The following is a 21,860-nucleotide window of genomic DNA, read 5'->3' on the forward strand; positions in this document are numbered from 1 at the left end:
GCCTAATATAAACTGTTGTTCCACCAGAGATCCGCTGTTGAATTCAATAATCCTTCAGATGGCAGCAATATGCTGACCTATGAGAATGACAACTCTCTCTCTCTCTCTCTCACACACACACACACACATCGCTAGGAGATTCTAAATCACTGGTTTTTTATATTTTTTGGATGTGAGAAGGTGCTATCACTGGATTGTCATCGAATTTGCTACATCACTATTATATTATATGATGACTATGTAAATATTTATCACATAAGATCATAAACATTCCATTTGAACGAGCAAGATGGTTTTCAGCAGGACAATCCACAGGTGCCTGCACAAAAGAACAAGTCTCTTGTCAAAAATCTAGGCACCCCAAGCATACAAATTGCTTCAAAGAATAAGGGTTAGTTTAATTATGCACCTAATCGTTGCAATCGAGCAAAGCAAAATAGCTTTTGTTATGGTAACTAAAAAACAAAATTTTCGATCCATTATTTCATGCTCCTCTTTGAGATTGGTTTATCCCCACGTAATGAGTCTTCATATTGGAAGTTCGAACAGAAGAAAAGTTCTTCATACGCTCACTTTAAAAGAAAGAATGGCTCGACATATGGGTGTTCCAAAATGCTCCATTACTAATGGCAAAGACACTGCCTCCACTTACTGGCTTCTCAGGTGGTCGAGGCACTTGCAAATTGGCAAAGCAGTGGATTTCTGATTCACTCGCTTCATTGGTACCATTCTATTCTTCTAAAAGATTTAAAAAAAAAAAGTTTCCAACCTTATTGTTCTCGAGAGACAGTTTTTAATACAACACCGAAGTTACTGGGAGGGTTGGTTTAGAGCCGACCAGAGTCACGAGTAGTTACAAGTAGGGAAGGGACATCATCATAACCTAATCTTATCTTATCGTGGGATTATGATATACTTGGGTAGCTCATAAAATGACAACTTTGCACTTGCTTTATCCTAACATAAAGGCCATGCGAGCTAAGATCTCTTTTCTAGATCCGAGTTCCGATCTTTTCACTGAAAAAGCCATCTCCTGTCAGAGCTGTGATTGGCAGCCTAACAGGAAAAACATGGCTTGAGAATCATATTCCACATTTGCAAATCATCAGATCCTTTCATTTTAGATCTCATTCCAAGTTTGAGATCTTTTTGCTTCCAATAATGTTTCTTCGCACATCTCGTGCGCATCCATCCGGTCTTGGAGTCGAGATCACCTACAGACTGGAGGCATCAAAATGGCAAAAGGATAATGATAGCAGAAGTGTGTGTCTGGATGCACTACTGTTTGTAAGCCTAGTTTTATCAGCTACCTCTTTTTGGGCTCTCTCTAGCTACATTTACAGGTAACTTAAACCAACAACACACAACTCCCAAATCAACCATCCAATAGAGAACTCCTTCAAACAGAGGAAATCACCCTTGGCACAGTAAGTTTTAAGTCAGATAAGGGAAGGTAGTCACTTCCAAGATTAGTCAAGGTCATCGGGGTAATTTTAACGATCTCTTTCATTCTAAATTCTGTGCACCAGCCGGCCAACCTTTAAAGTATAAGAACAGTCGAGAGATTATGGAAGGAGCATCAGATATGAGCAAACTGCTTTTGGGAATTTGCTACAGGATCCTTGTTAAGTGGGAGTTGACATATCACAGTGTCAAAACCGGGCCACACTGAGCATTGCTTTACAACAATGGATACTTGGTAATGCAGAATATTTTTTCTCAGGTGGATGAAGCATGGCAGAAGGGGCACATCAGACTTCTTCAGCTGCGATGAGGCCATCGGAGATGCTCTTCAAGAAGCTCCACAACTTCATCAACTGCAGAGAGAGCAGAACATCCACCCTTCCACAGAGGAGAATTACCCATGAGGCGGCAGAAGAAGAGGAATTGAGCTACCAAACTACTGGCTGTCTCTCCTCCTACTACAGCATCTTTGTTGCACGCCTGGCCATCATGGTAAATGGTTTGGCTGACTCTTTGGTTTGATTTCTGAAAGCAAGAAAACAATTAGGATCTTGCCTCTGAGACTAAATACATGTAAAAAGAATCATGAAGAAGATCAGTATGATTCTGAAAGTAAGTTCTATTTTCCTGCAAAGGCATGAGTATTCTTGATAAAAACTGCTGCATGACACATATGCCTGCGAACCAGCCTGGTGATTATAAATTCATCCATGCAGACAAATTCAAACAGCAGTTTGGGATTCTGAGATGCAGTAGAATGCATTCAACAATATGAAGGAAACCATGATTTTGGAAGCATAAGACAACGGGTTTAAGATAGTTACGATATAAACTGAGGGCTCATCACTTCATTGTCCATGTCTTTCAATTTCCCAATTGGCCACATATATTGATCCTCCCTGCTATACATGTAAATATACTCTCCGAAGTTGCTTCATGCAATCTGTTTTCTAGCACTGAATCTGTCTTGAATTTCAGTAATTCTCAGTAACATGACAGATCTGGTCCATATGAGGCTTGTCTGATTTCTAAATAATCTGTATATAATTAAATTTAAAAAATGCCTAGTATCATGTAAAAAAGGTGTTATCAAGTAATTTGCTGCTAAGGTGCAAATGGCCATTGTATTCTTTTCCTGAATAATGAACCAATGTATTCATCCAATACATCTATTTCTTATGTCGTTTCTTTCAATAAAAGAGCATGTATGACTAAGCTATCATGAATATGTTGAGGCCTATGCAGACTCCAGTTGAGGCTCTCTCTGGAAGAAAATTTAAACTTGGATATCGATAAGGACATGAAATCTTCCATGATGGTGTCATGTTACTAACTTGATTGAAGGGTAGTTGCTCAATACAGCACATTGACCCAGTTATTGCTATCAGTATGTTACAAACTGTAAACAAATAATTCATGAAAGAGAAACAACAATTTTTACATAATTGGCACTCAAAATGATTTTATATTGTACCGAAACAAATATGCTTCTATAGAAATCAACATGCATGTAATATATAACTACATATTTACGTTTCTTTCTTCAAACTGCAGGTCATGCTGGCCATTTTAATTGGAATGCTAACCATGCTGACCTGGCATTTTACAAGGGTTTATACAACAAAGTCGATAAATAGCTTAGCTTATGGCCTTCGCTACGAACTTCTACAGCGGCCTATTTTAAGAATGTGGAACATCCTGAATTCCACTGTAGAACTAACAATGGCCCAAGTAAAGCTTTCTGAATATGTCATCGGTCATTATGACAAGCCATCGGCCCAAGAACAAGTTGAGGTGGATATATTATTCATGCTTTATCATTTGTCCAAAAATTGCATTCCTATATAAAACACTTAAAACTAATTGGTAACTTCGATCTTAACAGCTATATCAAATGATGAAGGATGTAACATGGGCACTATTTGCAAGCAGAAGAGCTCTTGATGCAATAACCATAAGTTACAGAAATGGATTTGTCCAGGCATTTCACAGAGACCACCTGAGCAACAATACATTCTACATCTACTCTGAACTTGTAAGTGAAGGAGAAGCTCAAGGTGGCCGTATTCACAAATCTAGAGACAGAAATGCCTCTGCCATTTGGTATAGAGAAAGACTCAATCCTGTCACTGGTGAAAAAGAGGGTGACCGCAGGCAAATACCCCCAGATGATCTGATTACAATTGCAGGTCTCCCAGAAGTACGAGATGGTGCCGCTTCTTGGCATGTAGCTGTAAGCAAGTTTACAGACTCACCACTGCTTTCAGCAGCATTACCAGTCAGGCATCCTACTGGAGGAAGCTTAATGGCAGCTGTTGGTGTCACAACAGCACTTAAAAGCGTCGGTCAGCTGATGAAGGAACTTGTAGACTACCACAGTGGTTACATGTATTTGACTTCTTTGGAAGGTTATGTACTTGCAACATCTACAGATGCTCCATTATTGAGGAATACAACAACTGGTCGGAAGCTTATGATGGCTACTGATTTGGAAGATCATATTACAAGAGCAGGAGCAGAGTGGTTACAGAGAGCGAATGGAAATAAGTTTCCAATCAATCATGAAGTTCACGCTGAGAATGTCTTGTTGGGAAATCAGCGATATTACATAGATTCATTTTTCCTAAATTTAAAAAGGCTCCCTTTGGTAAGAATTCCAAGTCTGCAGAAGACACAACGTATGTTAATTTTAAGATATGCATCTTGGCTTTTCTACAAAATCTGGTATAATAGGATTTCAATACACTGATATGACACAAGGTCTTCCTTTGAGATTATTATCCATTCTTCATCATCATCACTGTCCACATTAATAATAACTGAGACTTATCAAATTGTGATAACAACACTTATGCTACTTATCAGTATTTTATTTCATTAGAATCTTAATATTGCCACTATATTGTTAGTGAGGGGAGTCTTATACTAGAATATCTTCATATTCTTCAAGGATTCCTTGTTTGCAGAGACATATCAAGTGATTCAAATTTTATTTTCAAAAAGCATGTAGATAGGCAGTATAAGATAAATATCCAGATACAGACTGATAAAATGAGTCAAACAGAAACAGGGCAAAAACTGAGGGTCTGTTTGGATGAACTACAAGACCATGATATTTCATAATTTTCATGTATTTTGAAATTAAAAATCTATGATTTTTCCCTAAAAAAGTAATGATTTACAATATTAGGTGTTTCACATTCTATAAAATTTCATAAAAGATCTTAAATAAAATTGGAACTTTCTATTCTGAGTAGAATTTTCCTAGTTCATGTTCTTTTGCCTGACCATCTTCCATTTTTTTCTCTTATGAACCTTCTATTTCTAACAATAAAACATCTATATCCAAGAAAAAAACTCAAATCTCAAATTCAAGGAAAAAAAGAAAGTCATTATTTTGAAATTAAAAATCTCTGAACAGCTTTGGAGACTTGCTGCGAAGGAGAAAGCCCAGTTGCACCTAAATTTGCAATTTTAGCTTGGAAATGGATGGTGCAAGGGCATTGAATTGACCCTTTCTTTTTATTTGGAGCCAACCTGAAAATCACCCAAGCCAATCCAAACTTAAGATATCCGGTTAGGCTCAGATTGAAAAGTTTGACCATTTCAAATATAGATTGAATATTTGGAAAATATAAGACCCATTAGAAACTCACGACAGCCTGAAGGTGAAAAAATATGCCATTTCTCAATAGTACCAACCCTCCAAAAATTTAAGGTAATATTGTTCTGTAGTTATAAGTTTATGTAACTAATCATTAACACGTTGTTCAGAACAACTTAATAATGTGGCTCTTAATTAATCTTATGCAGAATATGTTATTGAGATTGCCTGCATATTGGTCTTTTTTCCTTCACATGATATATTCAGGGTAATATCAAGTAATCTAATCTACACATGTGCTCAACGGTTTGTGTTTGGGTTACTGTCATCTGCATTCACCCAAGAAAACCTCATGGATCATTAAAATAAATCTTAAACCTGATCCAGCCCAACACAAATGGAAGTTGGACAAGGCTCAGATTCAATTTTTTTTATTCAATTCAGACATGGATCAGTCTTGGGTTTTGCCAAACCTTATCCAACCAAACGCTCTTGCAGCCCTATGCAATTACATGGGGAGCAAGTACTTCGCAAAAAATCCTAATAAATAATTATTGATAGGTGTCGTAAGTTAAGTTTTGATACAACTTATAAGTACACATTATTTTTTAATGTTTTGGATGTAGAAGTTACTCCTATACATTTGATTGGATAAGACCGAGACTGGGAAAACATGAAAGGTTTAATTCAATTCAGAATCAGCAATACCCATCCACAGGTATATTTACTGGCACCAATTTATGTGTAGAACTCAGATAGGTTTAGGACCAAAGTTCCATGAAAATGGTTGAATTAGATGACTTAAATAGGCTTTTCCTATCCCATAAATAAATAAATAAATAGGCTTTTCCTACTACAGTTTTTGGTGGTATAATATAGATTACATATAAGAATGACAAAGAAAACTTTAAAATTTGTAGAAGAAAGAAATTGATTAACTTACCTTCAATAGAGTTCATATTGTACCATAAGTTTCATCAGTCTCTTTTGTATTTATGCTCACAGTTTTCTGTGAAAGTTTTATGATAATTGGAACTTTCTGCAGGTGGGGGTGATCATTATTCCAAGAAAATACATAATGGGAGATGTTGACCAAATAGGATTTACAACATTGGTTATACTGATATCTGCATCTATTTGCATTCTTGCTATTGGCTGTGTTTGCATATTGATACTGACAAGTGGTGTCTCAAAGGCAATGAAACTGAAAGCACAACTAATAAGTCATTTAGATGCAAGAAGGAGAGCAGAGGCATCAAGCAACTACAAAAGCCAGTTTTTAGCAAACATGAGGTGATTAAACAGTTAATGATTATCTAGCAGGATGATATCATATATGATCTTCTTATTATTGTTAAAAGGTTTGAAACAATTTGTTGCATATAGAATAAATTTTTACATAACATACAATTTAATATGGCACTATGCACAACTGCCTTTGCCATGTAACTTTTAAATTTATTTTACCAAGTTTTAGTATCCAATAAATCTCAAGCAGACACTTCTTACAATCACCATCATTGATTTAATATTCTTTATTCCATAGTTATGCAATTTTCAATCCCACAATCTCCGAATTGCAGTAATCCTGGTCAGTGAGTTATGGACCTGAATCCAGTCACTTGTTTTTTTCAAAGAATGCATGTCGAATGTTCCAGATTTACAAAAGGAGAACATATTGACTTGTACCAGAAATTATTTTGCAATCTTGGACAAATGCTGTATAAAAGAAATAATTTGGTTCTTTTTCATCTTTATACACTTTGTATCCACATTTATGAGAGTATCTATTAAATTTGTAAACATGTATTTTTTTCTGAATGCATTTCTCTATTCTTTGAATTTCTGGTCGAATTTTACCCAATTGCAAACCTATGTCCTCCAAGAAAATAACCAGATGCTGGATTTGTTACTTCTCATTCAAAATACTGAACTCTCTCTCTCTCACTCTCTCTCATATACATGAAAGAACCTAGAGACTTTCCGTGATACTTCTTTTTTCATTTTTCAGTTATGTGTGTTCCCTTTTAATATGTTGGGTCAGATTCTGAGGCAAAGCCTTTCCTTTTGAATGGTTTCCTTCTTGCACCTTTTCACCATTTCTAGCATTTTTAGTTGCTTTCCATCTCAGTTGAACTAGTAAAAGATGATGGCATGATCTCATTTGCACTAGTTTTAGTCATATTAGAACAAATTTTGCTGCCGGCGATATCATGACACTGAAAAATTATCAAGCATAATCTGTTTGTGCACTTGAAAAGTTTTTGCTAGCTTAGTTGCTCAAACAAATAAAAGCTTGTTCTATGAATTCATCACTTTTATGCTGTCCACTTAACAGTTTTGTTCTTTTATTCTACAGTCATGAGCTGCGAACACCAATGGCTGCAGTTATTGGGTTGTTGGACATTCTTATATATGATAACTGTCTTACAAATGAGCAATTTGCTACACTTACACAGATTCGCAAATGCTCAACTGCTTTACTTCGGCTTCTCAATAACATCTTGGATCTCAGTAAGGTAGCAATAGTTCAATTTATGGAATTGTTTCTCAGAGACAGAGAGAAAGAGAGAGAGAGAGAGCCGTAGCATTTATCATAAATTCCTTTAGCTTTCTATTTTAAAGCTGCATTTTGTTTTCTGGTACATTCTATTATTGTCATTCCAGAATGCACACATTACTAACAATTACTTGGTATTGTAGTATTGTCAGATCAGAACTTGTGTTTCTGAAATTCTTGATTAAAAACCATAAGCATACTTGTTTATCTTATATACAAATCATCTCCATATTCCTTTCACTTTTATCCTTTTCTATTCCATCTCATTACTAGCCATTTACCAAATTTCCTTCTCAGCAAAGCAGATTGGTGTTATACAATAGTATAAGCTTCTTAAACAGTTAGTTCTGGTGATTTGACTTAGTCGTTAACAATGTATACATCATGAGGGCTGCAAGCTAGAAAAAACTTAGCATACCAGCTAACCGAGTTTCTATTTTCGGACCCCAACTACATAGCCACTTTTAGAAAAACAAAAATAAATATTCTCAAAACAAAAAAGTCAATTAATTAAGGCCTAGAGTTATGCACCTTTTGGACCTTCTTCAATGTTACACTTGAAGAACTACCATTAGGTCATCCAAGAGTGCCAAGAGCTGGAAGCACTTAAAAGATACAAATGATTTTCAAAGTAATTTATCCCTCTTATAACAAAAAAGCTGTTCCTAAAACATACTATTAATTTAATGAAACTGTCACTTGTCTAAACCATCTCACCATCAAGAAAATAGATGATTTTTCAATGTAGTAAAATCAGTTAGAGAAAAAAGAAACAGGGATAAAAATAAATCCTCATGCTACCTACCAAATGCACAAGTAAACATCCAGGTTAAAGAAGATCAAGAAAGACAACCATCTAAACATCAACAAGTAATGAAAGAGTAACAACTCTGTTAAGTTTCTAGTTGAATCCATTTGATTTCTAAAAACAACTTGAAATAAAACAGTTTCCTGATGGGAATTTAACACTTTTGATGAATCATGAATCTGATTGCTCCATCTTCAGGATTCCTGCTTAATTCATGCTCTCTTTCGAAAAAAAAAGTTCTGCAGTGTTCTGACACTTTTCTTCAACCTCCAATTATGGCACCAGAACTTGTGCGTATAATGTCCTATGTTTTCTCTTAACTATGAAGACCCACTTCATTGCAAGGTTTACTTCTAGGTGCCAGAATCAAGAGCGGACGGAAGAGTGCTGGTGTGGGTTTGGGGAAGTGGATATCTGAAAAACACTTACACTTAGGAAATATATGCGAGCTAGAGATTTCAATAACAAGTAAGAACATGATCAAGCAACATCTAAACTTTTCAAATTAATAAATCCACATGCTTTAGCCATTTTCCAGAAATATTAGATATATCGGATTGAAATTATAAAGTTTATATACCAACATGTTAACTAACCCAAGCTAAGAACTGTACAATATAGAAGTTCTGTTAGAAAAATTCACAGGCAACAGGATTTGGGTCCCCTGGCTGGCAGTTGGCACCTCTCTCCTCACTGAATGTGCTGGGGAGAGGTTCCAGGTTTGAACCTAGATGGCAGCATACCCACCATATTTTTCAGAAAGAAGAAGAAGAAGAAGAACTAATAAAAAAGGAATGTCACAATAAATTGATACTGGAGTTGTTGAGAGAAGCCCCTATATTGTATTGTACGTAAAGTATATCAAGATAAGTATGATTTGGCTTCAAATATTGATCAATGCATCGAGCCTTTTGTTAAGAAGTACTACCAGTCATCTTTTTAATCAACCAACAAGACTTTTATAACATGCATATTTACCGTTGACAAATTTTTCCGTTAATGTCCTCACTTATTATCTAAGACGAAATCAGAGTCAGGCAAGCCATTTAATAATAATCCATAATGTCATTGCAGGTTGAATCTGGAAAGTTAGTACTTGAAGAAGCAGAGTTTGACTTGGGGCGAGAACTTGAAGGACTTGTGGATATGTTCTCAGTGCAATGCATTGACCATAATGTGGAGACTATACTAGATCTCTCTGGTATGCTTACTAATTTTAAATTAGAGCTCCAGAAAACATTTTATAAAAGTTTGATAATAAATAAACATCATAATTTTAAAAATAATATCCTTATTAGATACAAATAGTATGAAAGTTGAGAATGCTATCCTTTAGAAAGTATTCCTGATCCGAGTCAATAAAAAGTTTAGATATTGCAGTTAGTCCATTTTCAAAGTACCAAATCTATGGGTTTTCAACAGCCTCATGTACTTGCTGGTCCGTTGTTGTGCCAGAATAACTTTCCAACCTTGAGATATAGGTATGTGCTTTACAAAAAATTGGATAATTTATATTTTTTTCAAAAAGGGGAATCAATGGCAGTACAGGGACATTCATTTTTGAATTAAATTTTAGGACTAGTCTAACAGGCTGAGCTAATTGCAGTCAAAGGTTTGCCGAAATATCCCGACCAAGTGATATAAGATATCAGGATCTTCTCTTACACCTTAACTTCAAACATTATTATATAAGAGCTAAAATCTACAGAAACTACTCTCCCAATTAACTGATTTTTTAAAACTAATGATGAAATTGACTGCCCGTGGGAGCTGCATTACTTGGCGTTGCTTCAAAGAACAAGACGATTGGTTTTGATACAAAAGATGGTTCAAAGTTCACAGGGGGTTTAGTATAGATACCTAATGTGGCATATTATAGTTTATTTATTTGACCAAAATATCCATCTGAAAGAGTTGAAAGGCTGTGTATAAAAAGGAAAAAAAATATAACTAGTTGTGTATGTATTAACTTCTGATATTTCAGGGGTATTGCCTCCATTTGCATTATCATATTATTCACTGCCACATGCCTAATCTTTTTTGTAGATGACATGCCAAAAGTAGTTCGAGGAGACTCTGCAAGAATAGTTCAAATATTTACAAATCTTATCAGCAATTCCATAAAGTTCACATCAGGTTAGTATCTTACATCAGCCATGAATCATATTCCCACATTTACTCTTTATATTAGAAAAATTATACATGAATTTTGATAGAAATGAACACGCCTTGTTGTCTTAAAGAGATCTATTGGCATTTTTAGCAAAACAAGAGAGATGAAAGATGGGAATAGTGGAACAGAAACAAAATTGGAGGGCAAGGTTCATTCACTTTTTTCATGCATGGCAACTTCTCCCCCCCCCCCCTCCCTCACCAACAAAAAAAGGGCCCCTGTTTACAAAGGGAGGCTACATTCAACTTCTATGTTCTATCAAGATAATTATGTTCAATTTTAACTCCATCTAGCTTCTACCAACTTCTATCCAAAAAGAGAAGCTAATTACTGACTATTCCAACCTCATCTAAAAAGAGTCTTGATAAAGATGAAAAAGAAAAAGAGAACAACTCCATAAAGAACAAACAAGACAAATAATTCCCAACCCCCCCAAATCATGATAAGATTCCAAAGATAATTCAAATCAACATCTAACAGTATCAACAAAATTTGGATTTCACCAGTTTTTATTTTCTTTCTATGCTAAATGAGCAATATTACTGCAAAGGACTCTTTTTGTGCTAAACCAATTCAGATAAGTAGATATGTCACCATACTTCGCATGATTGCCTAGAATAAAACCTTCTGTAAGTTTTCATGTTCTCTGTAAGGAATAGTGGCTATCTTTTTATAAATGCATTTTGCTTCACTATATTTTTTAAAGACTTATAGCACCAGAATCAACAGCAACTCTTTCAAGAAGAAAGTTTTATGAATAAGCATAGAAACTGGTCATGAATTGCTAATACAGAACATCAACATCTGAGCCCCATTGACCTATGTATGAAAATTAATATAAAAGGAAGATAAGAGCAACAAGCGATAAGCAATCTCCGGTAAGTCAATATATGGAGATTGACAAAGCAACAAACGAGCATTATGTGAGTTATATAGGAAATATCAGCACATATATATTAAACAGAGATGCTGTTTACAAGCTTTTGTAGTGAGATTATGAAGTGAGTCACCATCAGTGAATCAGAGCTTATTTAAGTAGACTCCACAGTGCAGCTATCAGTCAAGAAACACTAGAGATCTGATATACTTGTGTAAATTAGACAAGTAGAAAAGATAAATATCCCACAGAAGAGTAACAAACCACACAGCTAAGAAGAAACAAAGTGATCTTGGTTTTACAAATTATATAGGCTTCAGAAGTGCTCCTTGGCTGGTTGAAGCAAATAGTTTTGTAATGATTATTTGATTCTTTTGTAAAGATTGATGACTTCACAAAATCATCGTGATGTCTTTTTTGTTCACGAACAATTTGAAGGAGATACTTGCTACTGATTTTCTGCAACCAAGCCTGAAAGAACAAAAGAAAGGTGATGTGTTACAAGTAGGATTTTGAACATTTAGTAAAGCTGCAAGAAATCATACCATCCATCCTGAAGAAAAACATTACTTTATCAATAGCACAACACTTGAACAGTAACTAGCTAAACAAGAAGCAACATAGTGGAGCAATTTATCTAAACCCGACACTGTCATTTTAATGCCGCATCTATGCAACTGAACACCATTCCAGGTAAAAATTCTCAGAAGATCACAAAATAGTCAACTTAATTAAAAATCCAAAATTCTGCTGATGTTTCTATCAGCAGATGTCTCCCCCCTCCAGGAGCATAAATGGGTCAGCTTTAGGTCAGATCAAGAAAGATCATGCCTAAACCCAATCCTAAACCCTATATACTGATTGGTTTCAGATTCGTTTCAGATTTTCCTTTCAGGGTTCAATTTGGGTTTAGAGGATGCTAACAGACAGCATTTTTGAATGGGTTTCAGAGGGCCACATTATTTTGCGTGGATGGTGTGAAAGCTCAAATTGTTCAAGGCAGCCTGAGGGTTCCAAAGATCAAAAGATGTCACAATGTGCACCCAGAAACAAATTAAAGCAAAATGAGAGTATTTTGAAAAAGGAGTACCAGAAAAATGATAGAATTACTCTGTGGTTTGAAGTTGAAGACACAGGCTGTGGTAAGCAGTTATTCCTCATGTTGGCCATCTCCTGGTGATTGGTGAGACGAAGCTAGTAATTTGGAATCCAATGCTTTGCAGGAATTGATCCGAGCAAATGGGAATCAGTATTTGAAAGCTTTGAGCAAGCTGATCCATCAACTACACGAACGTAAGCAGGTTAACCTATATCCTATTTGTGTACTTTGTTGCAAATACTTTATCTTTGATAGTGTCTAAAGTCAGTTTTCAATAAGTACATGAATCAGGGCATACTGCAACATACCGGTTCAGCACCGGTACATGGTATAGGGGGGCGTACTAAGACTCGGTACGCTGAACCTTAACCCATATCGGGCGTACTGACACAGTGACGGGGGGTAGCACCAGTACGGGCCCGGTACTGAGACGGCGTATCTTGACATGGATCATAGGTTAAATAAATAGTGTATTTCTAATATGAGAATGTTTTTTTGTTGTTTCTTATCATTTTCAGGCATGGAGGAACCGGTCTTGGCCTATGTATCGTGCGCAACTTGGTGAGTTAAACATCGCTGACATGACTAAAATGAATTAAAATTTTATTGGCACATTCTAAAGTAGTTTTACAGAGTCAAGCAAAAAAGCAAGAATGAAGGTTCCAAATTATAGGATTCCTTGAAACCCAAACAAAGCACTATCAAATTTTGATATTTCAGTAAGAAATTCAAAGCATCATCATAAGTTTCATTTATTTTAGCCAATGAACCTGGATAAAGGTGAATGCAGGCAGCATCACCAATATCCAAGCTGAAACATGATTTAAAGTTGATTCCATATGTTAACAAGATCTCACCTTTAAACTACCAAAAACACTTGTCACATAACAGGGAAAGCAGTTCCACAGCAACCAATACTAAGCGGTTTCATGTTGAGTTTTTCAATTTTTCCCGATAAATGATTAGCTAGAAAAAGATTTTTTTTAGTGAACGTGTCACAGTTGATTACTCTTTTTTTACATTTTAAAGATTGGCATTCTATGTCTCAATTTTTTCTGTCAAAATCATTTAAAATGGATGATATTCAAACAGAATGATCATAGGTGGTATTGAATGCTTGCAGTCAAAGTTTTAAAGCCAGCACCAGTACCCATGCCAGTCACCAGCTGGTACAGCACATGTTATTCTTGATACAAAACACAGGCCGACACAACTTGTGGCACGACCAATTTTAGCTTGGCATAGGGCTTCATGCTTTTCTTCGAAAAAACTATTTCTAGTTGGGTTGGCCATATTTGAAGCATCAAAAATCAAACTGTTATTTTATTGCAGTCATCTAGCCTTATACATGTGTATACATGTTAATATATATATAAGACAAATATTGATGAAATTCCAAGTCAAGCACTATATTTTTTTTGGTGATCAATTCAAGCACTACTAAAAGAAGCATTCTAGTTGAAAAAATTACTGTTATGTACACCTTATGGCTCGACGCCGAGCAAAACAAAGCAGCACCTACAGGTGCAATTGGTATCTAATGATACTGCTCCATTCCAAGGAGTTCAACGCTATGCAATTGCCTGGAGTTGGTTCCTTGTTGATACAGAACCTGTTGGCTGGCAGCGAGTGCATGGCCGGCACCCCAATCCTTGCTTGAGACATTCAAAACCATCAATGCATAAACATAAAATTTCTTTAAAAAAATATTCTGCATTAGAACTTCATTCACCAACAACAGAGAGGGAATTCATTATTAGTAATTTGACATAGCCAATCACTTAAGGAGATTTTAATCATTGAGATACATTGACAGAATCTTGGAATCTGTTGAATTTTTAGATCATAAAATCACAGAGGTCTAGAACAAAGATATTTTCATCACCTGTAATCAAGATGAATACCTGCCACTACTTCAAGAAATACTGCTCATATTCTTTTAAGAATGGATAACTGGTTTTCCATGCCATAGTCGCATAAAAGATGCTTTGCAAATTAAAAAATTAGCATATGACATTATCTGTTTCTACTTCTGTCATGAAACAACTTTTCATCTCATGGAAGATGCTGAAGTTTGTATGCAATCATTGTTCCTAGGTAAACAAGATGGGCGGAGAAATAAAGGTTGCGAAGAAGGATGGTCAGGGGACCTTGATGCAGTTATATTTGGTCCTTGGAATGCCTGAAGATGGCAATGTAAATAGCTTCCAGACAGAATTTGGCAAGTATAGTTTAAAGGTAAGTAGCCTAATCAATATACCTAAATTACCTAAATTCTTCTTCATTTTCCTAGCATACTGATTTTTCTCATCAGAAACCACCCTTTTGCCACAAATACATCCCAACATTTTTTTAAAAAAGAAAGGTAAGATTGTTGCTTACTGGGTAGTAATCACATAAGAACTGCATAAAAGATGGTTGAATCCATTCCAATAAAAAGAAAAAAAAAATCAAATGTGTTACTATGCTGGCTTCTGCATGACATTACATGCAAATAAACCTAATATGGTCCATTTTTTTATACATTTGACTTATATGTGGCTAACTTGTTAGAGAAAAGGAGAAAGAAAGTGAGGAGAGTATGTTTGGTCGCCAAAAAAAATCCAAAGGTTGCAGTTACAAGAGATATTATTGCTTCTTTTAAGCAGAGTGCGAAGTAGGATCAACATCTATAGAATCTACAGCTGTTCAATTCTGTAGCAAGCATGGTACAACATCTTAGTAGCAGGCAAGTATGATTATCAATGGAAATACAAGACCAAGAATTAATATAATCTGGGCTAAGCAGAATATGAAAATCCATGTAGTATGCCACAGGAAGGAAAATATTAAAAAGCCATGGAAAAAAATAAGTGACTCAGCTCAAGAACTAGCATATCTATCCAGGGAGAGTTTGAAGATTTGAAGAATGCTAGATGAAGGAAAAGCAGGTAATATCACAATATTCAAAAAACATAACCTAATATTTCAGATATGCTAGTTACATCACAAATAAGAAACGAAAAATGAAAATAGATATGACAGAGCAAATAAGACGATTCTACATGTCCCTAAAAACAAAAAGAGCGGTCAAGTGGCGCAAGGCTCCTGTCATTGCAGGATCTGGAGAGGGTCAGATGCATGCAGCATTATCCTGCATGTGAAGAGGCTGTTTTCATGCTTCAAACCTATGACCTCCAGGTCATAATTAAGTGAGCTTTAATAGGTCAATTAATAAAAATAACATTATAGGATAACTTATGTGAATATTTACAGTATTGAAAGCATGTATAGGCTTCAATATACAATGCAAGAGCTACTTATGAGGAGACTCAAGAAGTTCCCGGTTGCTCTAGCCTAGACAAAGGATCAGATTTAAGACCTGATTTTGGATACTTGTCAAGGAAGCAATAACTGCAATTTTCAAGATGAGGCACTTCAATGATATGCACCACTCAAATACCAAACCAAACACCTGGATACCTGCTATCCAATAAATCTGCTGAAAAACTGTACTCTGAATATCAAAGTATATCTAGAGAGGAGAAAGCATACAACAAAGAATACAAGGCACTGGAGCCTAAGAGAGACTAGGAAGGAAAAGAAGAAAGATGGGAGAAAGAAGTGATGGTAGATTGTGGGGTGTTCAGCCTTTTCACTCTGGCTGAATCCTTCGTTTCCATCACTTAGTTTCTTGGGGTGGTACTCACAATTAAAAGACCACATGGCATCCATAATCTAACAATCAAGCCTGGTCAAATATAGGTGTCACAAGCAAAAGTTACTGATCAACAACATAATAGCAAAATAGTTGAGTCCTTTTGTTATCTTTAGGCTAAGTTTCAGATGGGAAAAAGTGAAAAGAATGTGTCAATTCTAAACATAAAGATGTAGAGAAGAACAGATGGATTTTGGATGAAAAGATGTGAATTTGGGAAGCATATATGATATACATAGTAACAGAGAGATTTGTAAGATGATGGATGTGCATATCCAACAATCCATCTGCTAATTTGTTGTGTTTATGACAAACATCTTAGGCTGCATTTGAAGGTTTTAAATTTTTAATATCTTTTTTCTTGATTAAAAATTTTCTGATTTTGAAAGTTGAGTTTTTTCTTTTGTGGAGGTGTTTGGTTTCCAAATCATAAAAGTCTAAAATGGAAAATTATAAGACGATGGGGAGGAGAAAATCATGAACTTCGAAAATTCCACTAGAAGCAGAAATTTTCAAATGATGATTGCATGGACTTTATGATTTTTTCTAGCATGGAGAAATGTGCAGAATTTTAAAATAATGAATTGTAATATCTAAAATCACAAGAAACTCTTAAGAAACACTATTCTTTGTGCTCCAAAAGTTTAAGGACAGTAAACATCAGGGGTAAATTCCCCACAATATTTACAGAACTTCAACATTCAACATCTCCCAGGTTGTCTCCATGGTAACTAGATTTGGTGAATAACTTGTGCAGGTCTTGCTGGCATTACATGGCAGACAAAGCAGATTTGTTATGACCCAGTGGTTGAGGGGAAAGGGGGTTTTCACATGGGAAGCATCTGAATGGAATGGACTAACCCAAATCCTTCGGCAAGTTTTCCAAGAAAATATGGAGTGTGCAACAAGCGAATCATTAAACATGAGCAGAATGAGAGTCGTTCACAGGGAAACCAATCTTCACAAAATGGGAGGTTCAGATATTCTCATTGTAGTGGACACAGCGCTGCTAGACCAAAGTACAAACATATGGAATCAGCAGCTGATTTTCTTAGAGCAATACTGCGGAAAAGCAAAATTTGCATGGGTGTTAAGCCATAATACCTCCAATGCCATCAAGGTGGAGCTGCGACGGAGAGGGCATTTTTTGATGATTAGCAAACCATTATACAAGACAAAGATGATCCATATCTTGGACGCTGTTGTAAATGAGGTAAACTTCAAAAACCAAAATGGTAGGAATCTGTTAAACTCAACCATGGATGAAGACTTGCATGAAAGCCATGAATTGGATTCCATTCATTTTGATGCTATCAGTTCAGATGATTCTGACGCATCCAATCTAGATAAACAAAATTCAAAAATGAATACATTTTCTAGTGAAGAAGAAATAATAGAAAGAATGCCAGAATCTCATCAACCTAATTCTAATTCAAGAAAAATGTCTACTCAAAGGGTCTCCCTGGATAAAATTATAAAAAACCCCAACATTTCATTGGCAATGGAAAACTCCCTAAATATGTCAGAAGATTTCATCGAAATTGACAAGCATGGAAATAAAAGCATGGACTATTCAAGTCGGTATGAGTATAAAGACATCAAAAAGAGCATGATCAGTTCAATAAATGACAAATTACAAGATATAAAACCCCATTCAGCAGTTGGCAACAAAGATGCCTTTCTTAAGTTGAATCAGCTGCACGATGAAGGAGAAAGCATGATAGAGCAAGAATATCCATGGAATGCCAAGCCTACTTTGTATGACAAAGCAGAAACCAAACAGAAAATGATGGCAAAAACAAATGTGGCATCATCAGGTAATACCCATGCAGAAGGAATGGAAAAAACAACTGAGCACAGAAAGGTTGACTGAACTTACTTGTAGAAGTTCAAGGCTCCTTAAAAGTCAGGATATGCAGTATAGTGTGCATAAGGGGGACTGTGTAGCTTCAATAGTTACAGATCAAAATCCTCTTGAAGGCTTACATATACTACTTGTAGAAGATAACCAAATACTACAGAGAGTTGCAACAGCCATGCTGGAGAAAAAAGGAGCCAAAGTTACAACTGCAGGAGATGGAATGCAGGCAGTAGATGCTATAAAATGCATGTTATGTGCAGAAGAAATTAAAAGACAAAATTCAAGTCATAAAGGTGGTGTTGCAGGACTGAGTGAATTGCAAACATATCCATCATTCAATCTGGTTCTAATGGATTGTCAGGTATCATTCTTACGATAAGCTTTATGTTACACATTCAGAACCTTCCTCTCTACTACCTTTCTCTTTTTCCAAGTTTATAATATGGAAATGCTTGATTTATGTTTCTCTATTACCTTTTTCTATTTTCTCAAATTTATACATGTGAATGCTTGATTGAAGGTTTCCTTTTTGTTTTAGCCCTTTTCTGTAGCCTCCCTATGTAGTGTAAAATGAGTGCTCTAGAAACTGAAATTGCTTGTGAACTCATATCAGAGTCAAATAAGGTCAGACCTAATCATGTTAACTAACTCATTTAATCCATAAGTTAAATGATTGGGATTGTAAACCATTCTGTATATTGTAACTTGGTTTGCGTGATGTGATGACTCTTTAGTAGAAGTTTTATATTTTCATTCTTGAAGATATAGTCCCATCTAGGACAAACAGTACTGGGGGGACAGATTTATCATGCAAACTTTCAAATAGCCATTAGGAGTCATGATACCAAGCGGAGCTAGCAAAAAGAGGATCAAACTCACGCAATAATATTTTCAAAAGAAAGACAGCCAATTTTGTATTCATATTTTTGTTTGGAGACATAAAAGGTATGTCTTATCCTATCTTGACAATAAAGATGTTAACCTACCACTAGAATCTCAAAAGCTTAAGCTGTTAAGAAGGGCTCAATAATGTATATCAGGCCTTAATGCCTCCCCCCTTCCACCTCATGTGCGACCTGGACCATGCGCGTGAAGCCACAACCTAGTCAAGAATGAACAACTCAACCAGGAATGAATGAAAGAGGAAAGAGTCAAGATGATAAAAGGATATTTTTGGCTCAGATACCATGTTAACTTACACTAGATCCCAAAAACTTAAGCTGTTAAGGAACAGGTCATTGAAATATATCAGACCATAACAAAAGTAATGTTCAGTTCTAACATGGCTCTTCCTGAAATGCTCAAGAAAGATAATACACATGAATCAAAATTATGATCCATCGATAGAACAAAAAAGGTTTGCATGGTGATGTTTTCTAAAAACAGAGTACAAAAATCCAATAATCTGATTTCCTCTTCTGGTGATGCCAACCAATCAATCTTCCTTTTGTACTCCTAAAAATGGATAAGAAAACCATGATCTCCATACTATAGAGGATCAATCAGACTTAAGATGTGTAACACACCCTGAGATGTCCATATAGATACTTTAATTAATATCTCCTGCTGGCAATGGAGTGAAGATTTTAAAGTCAGGTTTGTGCATGAGGATTGCAGATGCCCAAGTTGGATGGCTATGAGGCAACAAAAGCAATCAGAAATCTCGAGGCAGGAACTGGTTTGCATATCCCAATCATCGCAGTGACAGCACACGCAATGTCATCAGATGAAGCCAAATGCTTGGACGTAGGGATGGATGCATATCTGACAAAACCAATTGACAGCAAGTTGATGGTATCTACTGTTCTCTCACTGACTCAGAGAGATGTTTGACAGAGAACTTGTCATTGTGAAAGAAATGTTTAAGCTTTCAATTGTTAAAGAGAACAAGTTTTATTCATAAATCCTTCAGCAACAAATAGTATCTTGTACAGTTACAAGCAATTATATTCGAAGACGACTGCAGATCTTGCATTGCAAAACTCCTCACAACAGTGATTGAAAATTTCTAATTTTGGTGCCTGGAGTTGTGGAACTGTAACAAAACGTTGGCATCAAATTTTTGTTGGCTGCTGCTTCTTGATGAGCCTAATTCTATGGATATCCATCATATTCAACCAGCAGGCCACTTGAAACATGAATGGTACTGTTTAATTCCATCTATCAGCAGATCTTGTATACTAACTACTGAAGTATGAGCACAAACATAAGGAAAATTCTGTGCATCCAAATTCTAGTGATTCATCAATGGGTACAGAATTATCTTCTCACGCATTCAACAAATGCAACTGAGGTTTCCTTAGTCAATTTCGCAACCTATCTTTCCACAAACTACTAGAATACGTTTTCTGAAAAATTAGGTGCCGGACAACTTATCCGCTTCATTATTATGGAAGCTGAAGCTAATTTATGTAAGAAAATATAAAATATATAAATAAATCTACCTCATCCTATTAGCTCAAGCTTTTGGGACAAGCAGTGATTTTAACATGGCATCAGAGCAGAGCTCCTGAGTTCAAACCCTGTCTGCGCACTCTTTAACCTCATTATTAAAAATTTCACATGTTAGGCTGATTTTAACAATCTAGATATCAAAATAGAGAACATGATATGATATTGGCTTAGAAATGTGAAGGACTGAAGGTGATCCAAACCCTGCCTATTAGTGCATAGAATAAAAGAAAAAAAAAGAAGATCATTATGCAGAAACTAATCCAACTGGTACCCTTAGCCAAAAGAAAAAAAAAAAAGCCTCGGTCTAGGATGAAATCTAAGCAGGGAGAGAGATGGGGGGTGAGTGGTGGTACCGAAGCTGGTGGCATGAGAATGGAGATGGGAAGAGCTCCGAGGAAGCTAGCGGAGTCGCATTTCCTAGGGCACCACGGCGAGTCCCCTGGTTCTCAACCGCCGTCCTGCAACCCCTTTGTGCGTGCGGGCGCGCGTTTGAGCGTGCATATGTAGGCCTGGCTGAGGCCAAGCGCGTATTTAGCGCCGCGGACTCACATTAGGAGAAGGAAGGCTAATAAACTCATGCGATTTCTCCTTGAGAGTGAGAGAGATCCATGCAAAGCCCGGATCCTATTCGATCTTCTTGGCTTCTCTCCATCTAAGTATCTCTCATTAAATAGCTCGTATACAATGGGCCTAACTATGTCCCTTACCACATACAGCCTAAAAACTTACAAGAAAGACTAGTTCAAACTAATAAATTCATGTGGCATCTCTTTTATTAATCAATATAAATTATAACATTAGATCGGCCTGTTTGGGACCGAGATTGATAACTTGTAGTCTCATGCTACTGTGTATGGGAGAGAAAGCATCAACGATTACAATCTCATATGATGAAGGCATTTCCATTTTTAGCTGCCATGCTCCTCTTGTTTCTTTGCTTGAGCACGAGGGAAAATTATTATGATGTAGCTTTATCAACAAGGAGATTATATACAAAAAATGATGGGTAGCCCAACACTTCATGGCTGATGATGCTTAGGACTATGGATGAAGGTAGGATAATGTCATGATAATGCATATGCAAAGCAAGGTTTTAAAAATGATGCAACTTGTGCTCGATAGAAGAATTCGGATTCAAGAACCACAAACGGTGGTAGTATTAAGGCTTCAAGCAAGCCAAGTCTGCTTCAAGCTTGGCCTGTTTTGTAATTAAGCTAACCTCAACCAAGCTTTTTTAATTTGAGTTGAATTGGAGTTATTAAT

General features: G+C 36.1%; 1 protein-coding gene and 1 long non-coding RNA gene across 8 annotated transcripts; one reads left to right on the top strand and one right to left on the bottom strand.

The window, feature by feature from the left end:
• Positions 1-1,586: 1,586 nt before the first annotated feature.
• On the bottom strand, positions 1,587-21,292 carry LOC108511774. 6 transcript variants are annotated; one of them, XR_005506828.1, is made up of 6 exons: positions 20,951-21,291; positions 18,162-18,321; positions 17,387-17,624; positions 14,069-14,240; positions 11,789-11,957; positions 1,587-1,989 (listed from the first exon to the last, which is right to left on the bottom strand). It is a non-coding gene; the product is annotated as an uncharacterized LOC108511774 (long non-coding RNA). The 6 variants fall into 6 exon arrangements; XR_003388196.2 differs by lacking the exon at positions 1,587-1,989 and adding an exon at positions 4,901-5,001; XR_001880179.3 differs by lacking the exon at positions 1,587-1,989 and adding an exon at positions 8,473-8,850.
• LOC103720619 (histidine kinase 1) lies at positions 1,710-20,125 on the top strand. 2 transcript variants are annotated; one of them, XM_039115485.1, is made up of 14 exons: positions 1,710-1,956; positions 3,019-3,258; positions 3,350-4,111; positions 6,114-6,361; positions 7,428-7,587; positions 9,511-9,637; positions 10,483-10,572; positions 12,437-12,628; positions 12,710-12,779; positions 13,104-13,146; positions 14,683-14,823; positions 17,040-17,859; positions 18,230-18,504; positions 19,761-20,125. In XM_039115485.1, exons 1-14 carry the CDS (start codon positions 1,735-1,737, stop codon positions 19,974-19,976), a joined length of 3,606 nt encoding a protein of 1,201 aa, XP_038971413.1. In that variant the 5' UTR covers positions 1,710-1,734; the 3' UTR covers positions 19,977-20,125. The 2 variants fall into 2 exon arrangements, with proteins under 2 accessions (XP_038971413.1, XP_038971414.1); XM_039115486.1 differs by having other exon boundaries at positions 17,040-17,661; positions 18,143-18,504.
• Positions 21,293-21,860: the final 568 nt, after the last annotated feature.

Source organism: Phoenix dactylifera, chromosome 18, assembly GCF_009389715.1.
Source record: "Phoenix dactylifera cultivar Barhee BC4 chromosome 18, palm_55x_up_171113_PBpolish2nd_filt_p, whole genome shotgun sequence".
NCBI lineage: Eukaryota > Viridiplantae > Streptophyta > Magnoliopsida > Arecales > Arecaceae > Phoenix > Phoenix dactylifera.

Excerpts from the sequence above, each read along its gene's own strand:
- LOC103720619 (XM_039115485.1), top strand. The coding sequence starts at position 1,735 with ATGGCAGAAGGGGCACATCAGACTTCTTCAGCTGCGATGAGGCCATCG. Across the intron at positions 12,629-12,709 it reads AGTTGAAGACACAGGCTGTG|GAATTGATCCGAGCAAATGG; the intron begins GTAAGCAGTTAT and ends AATGCTTTGCAG. Across the intron at positions 13,147-14,682 it reads TATGTATCGTGCGCAACTTG|GTAAACAAGATGGGCGGAGA; the intron begins GTGAGTTAAACA and ends CATTGTTCCTAG.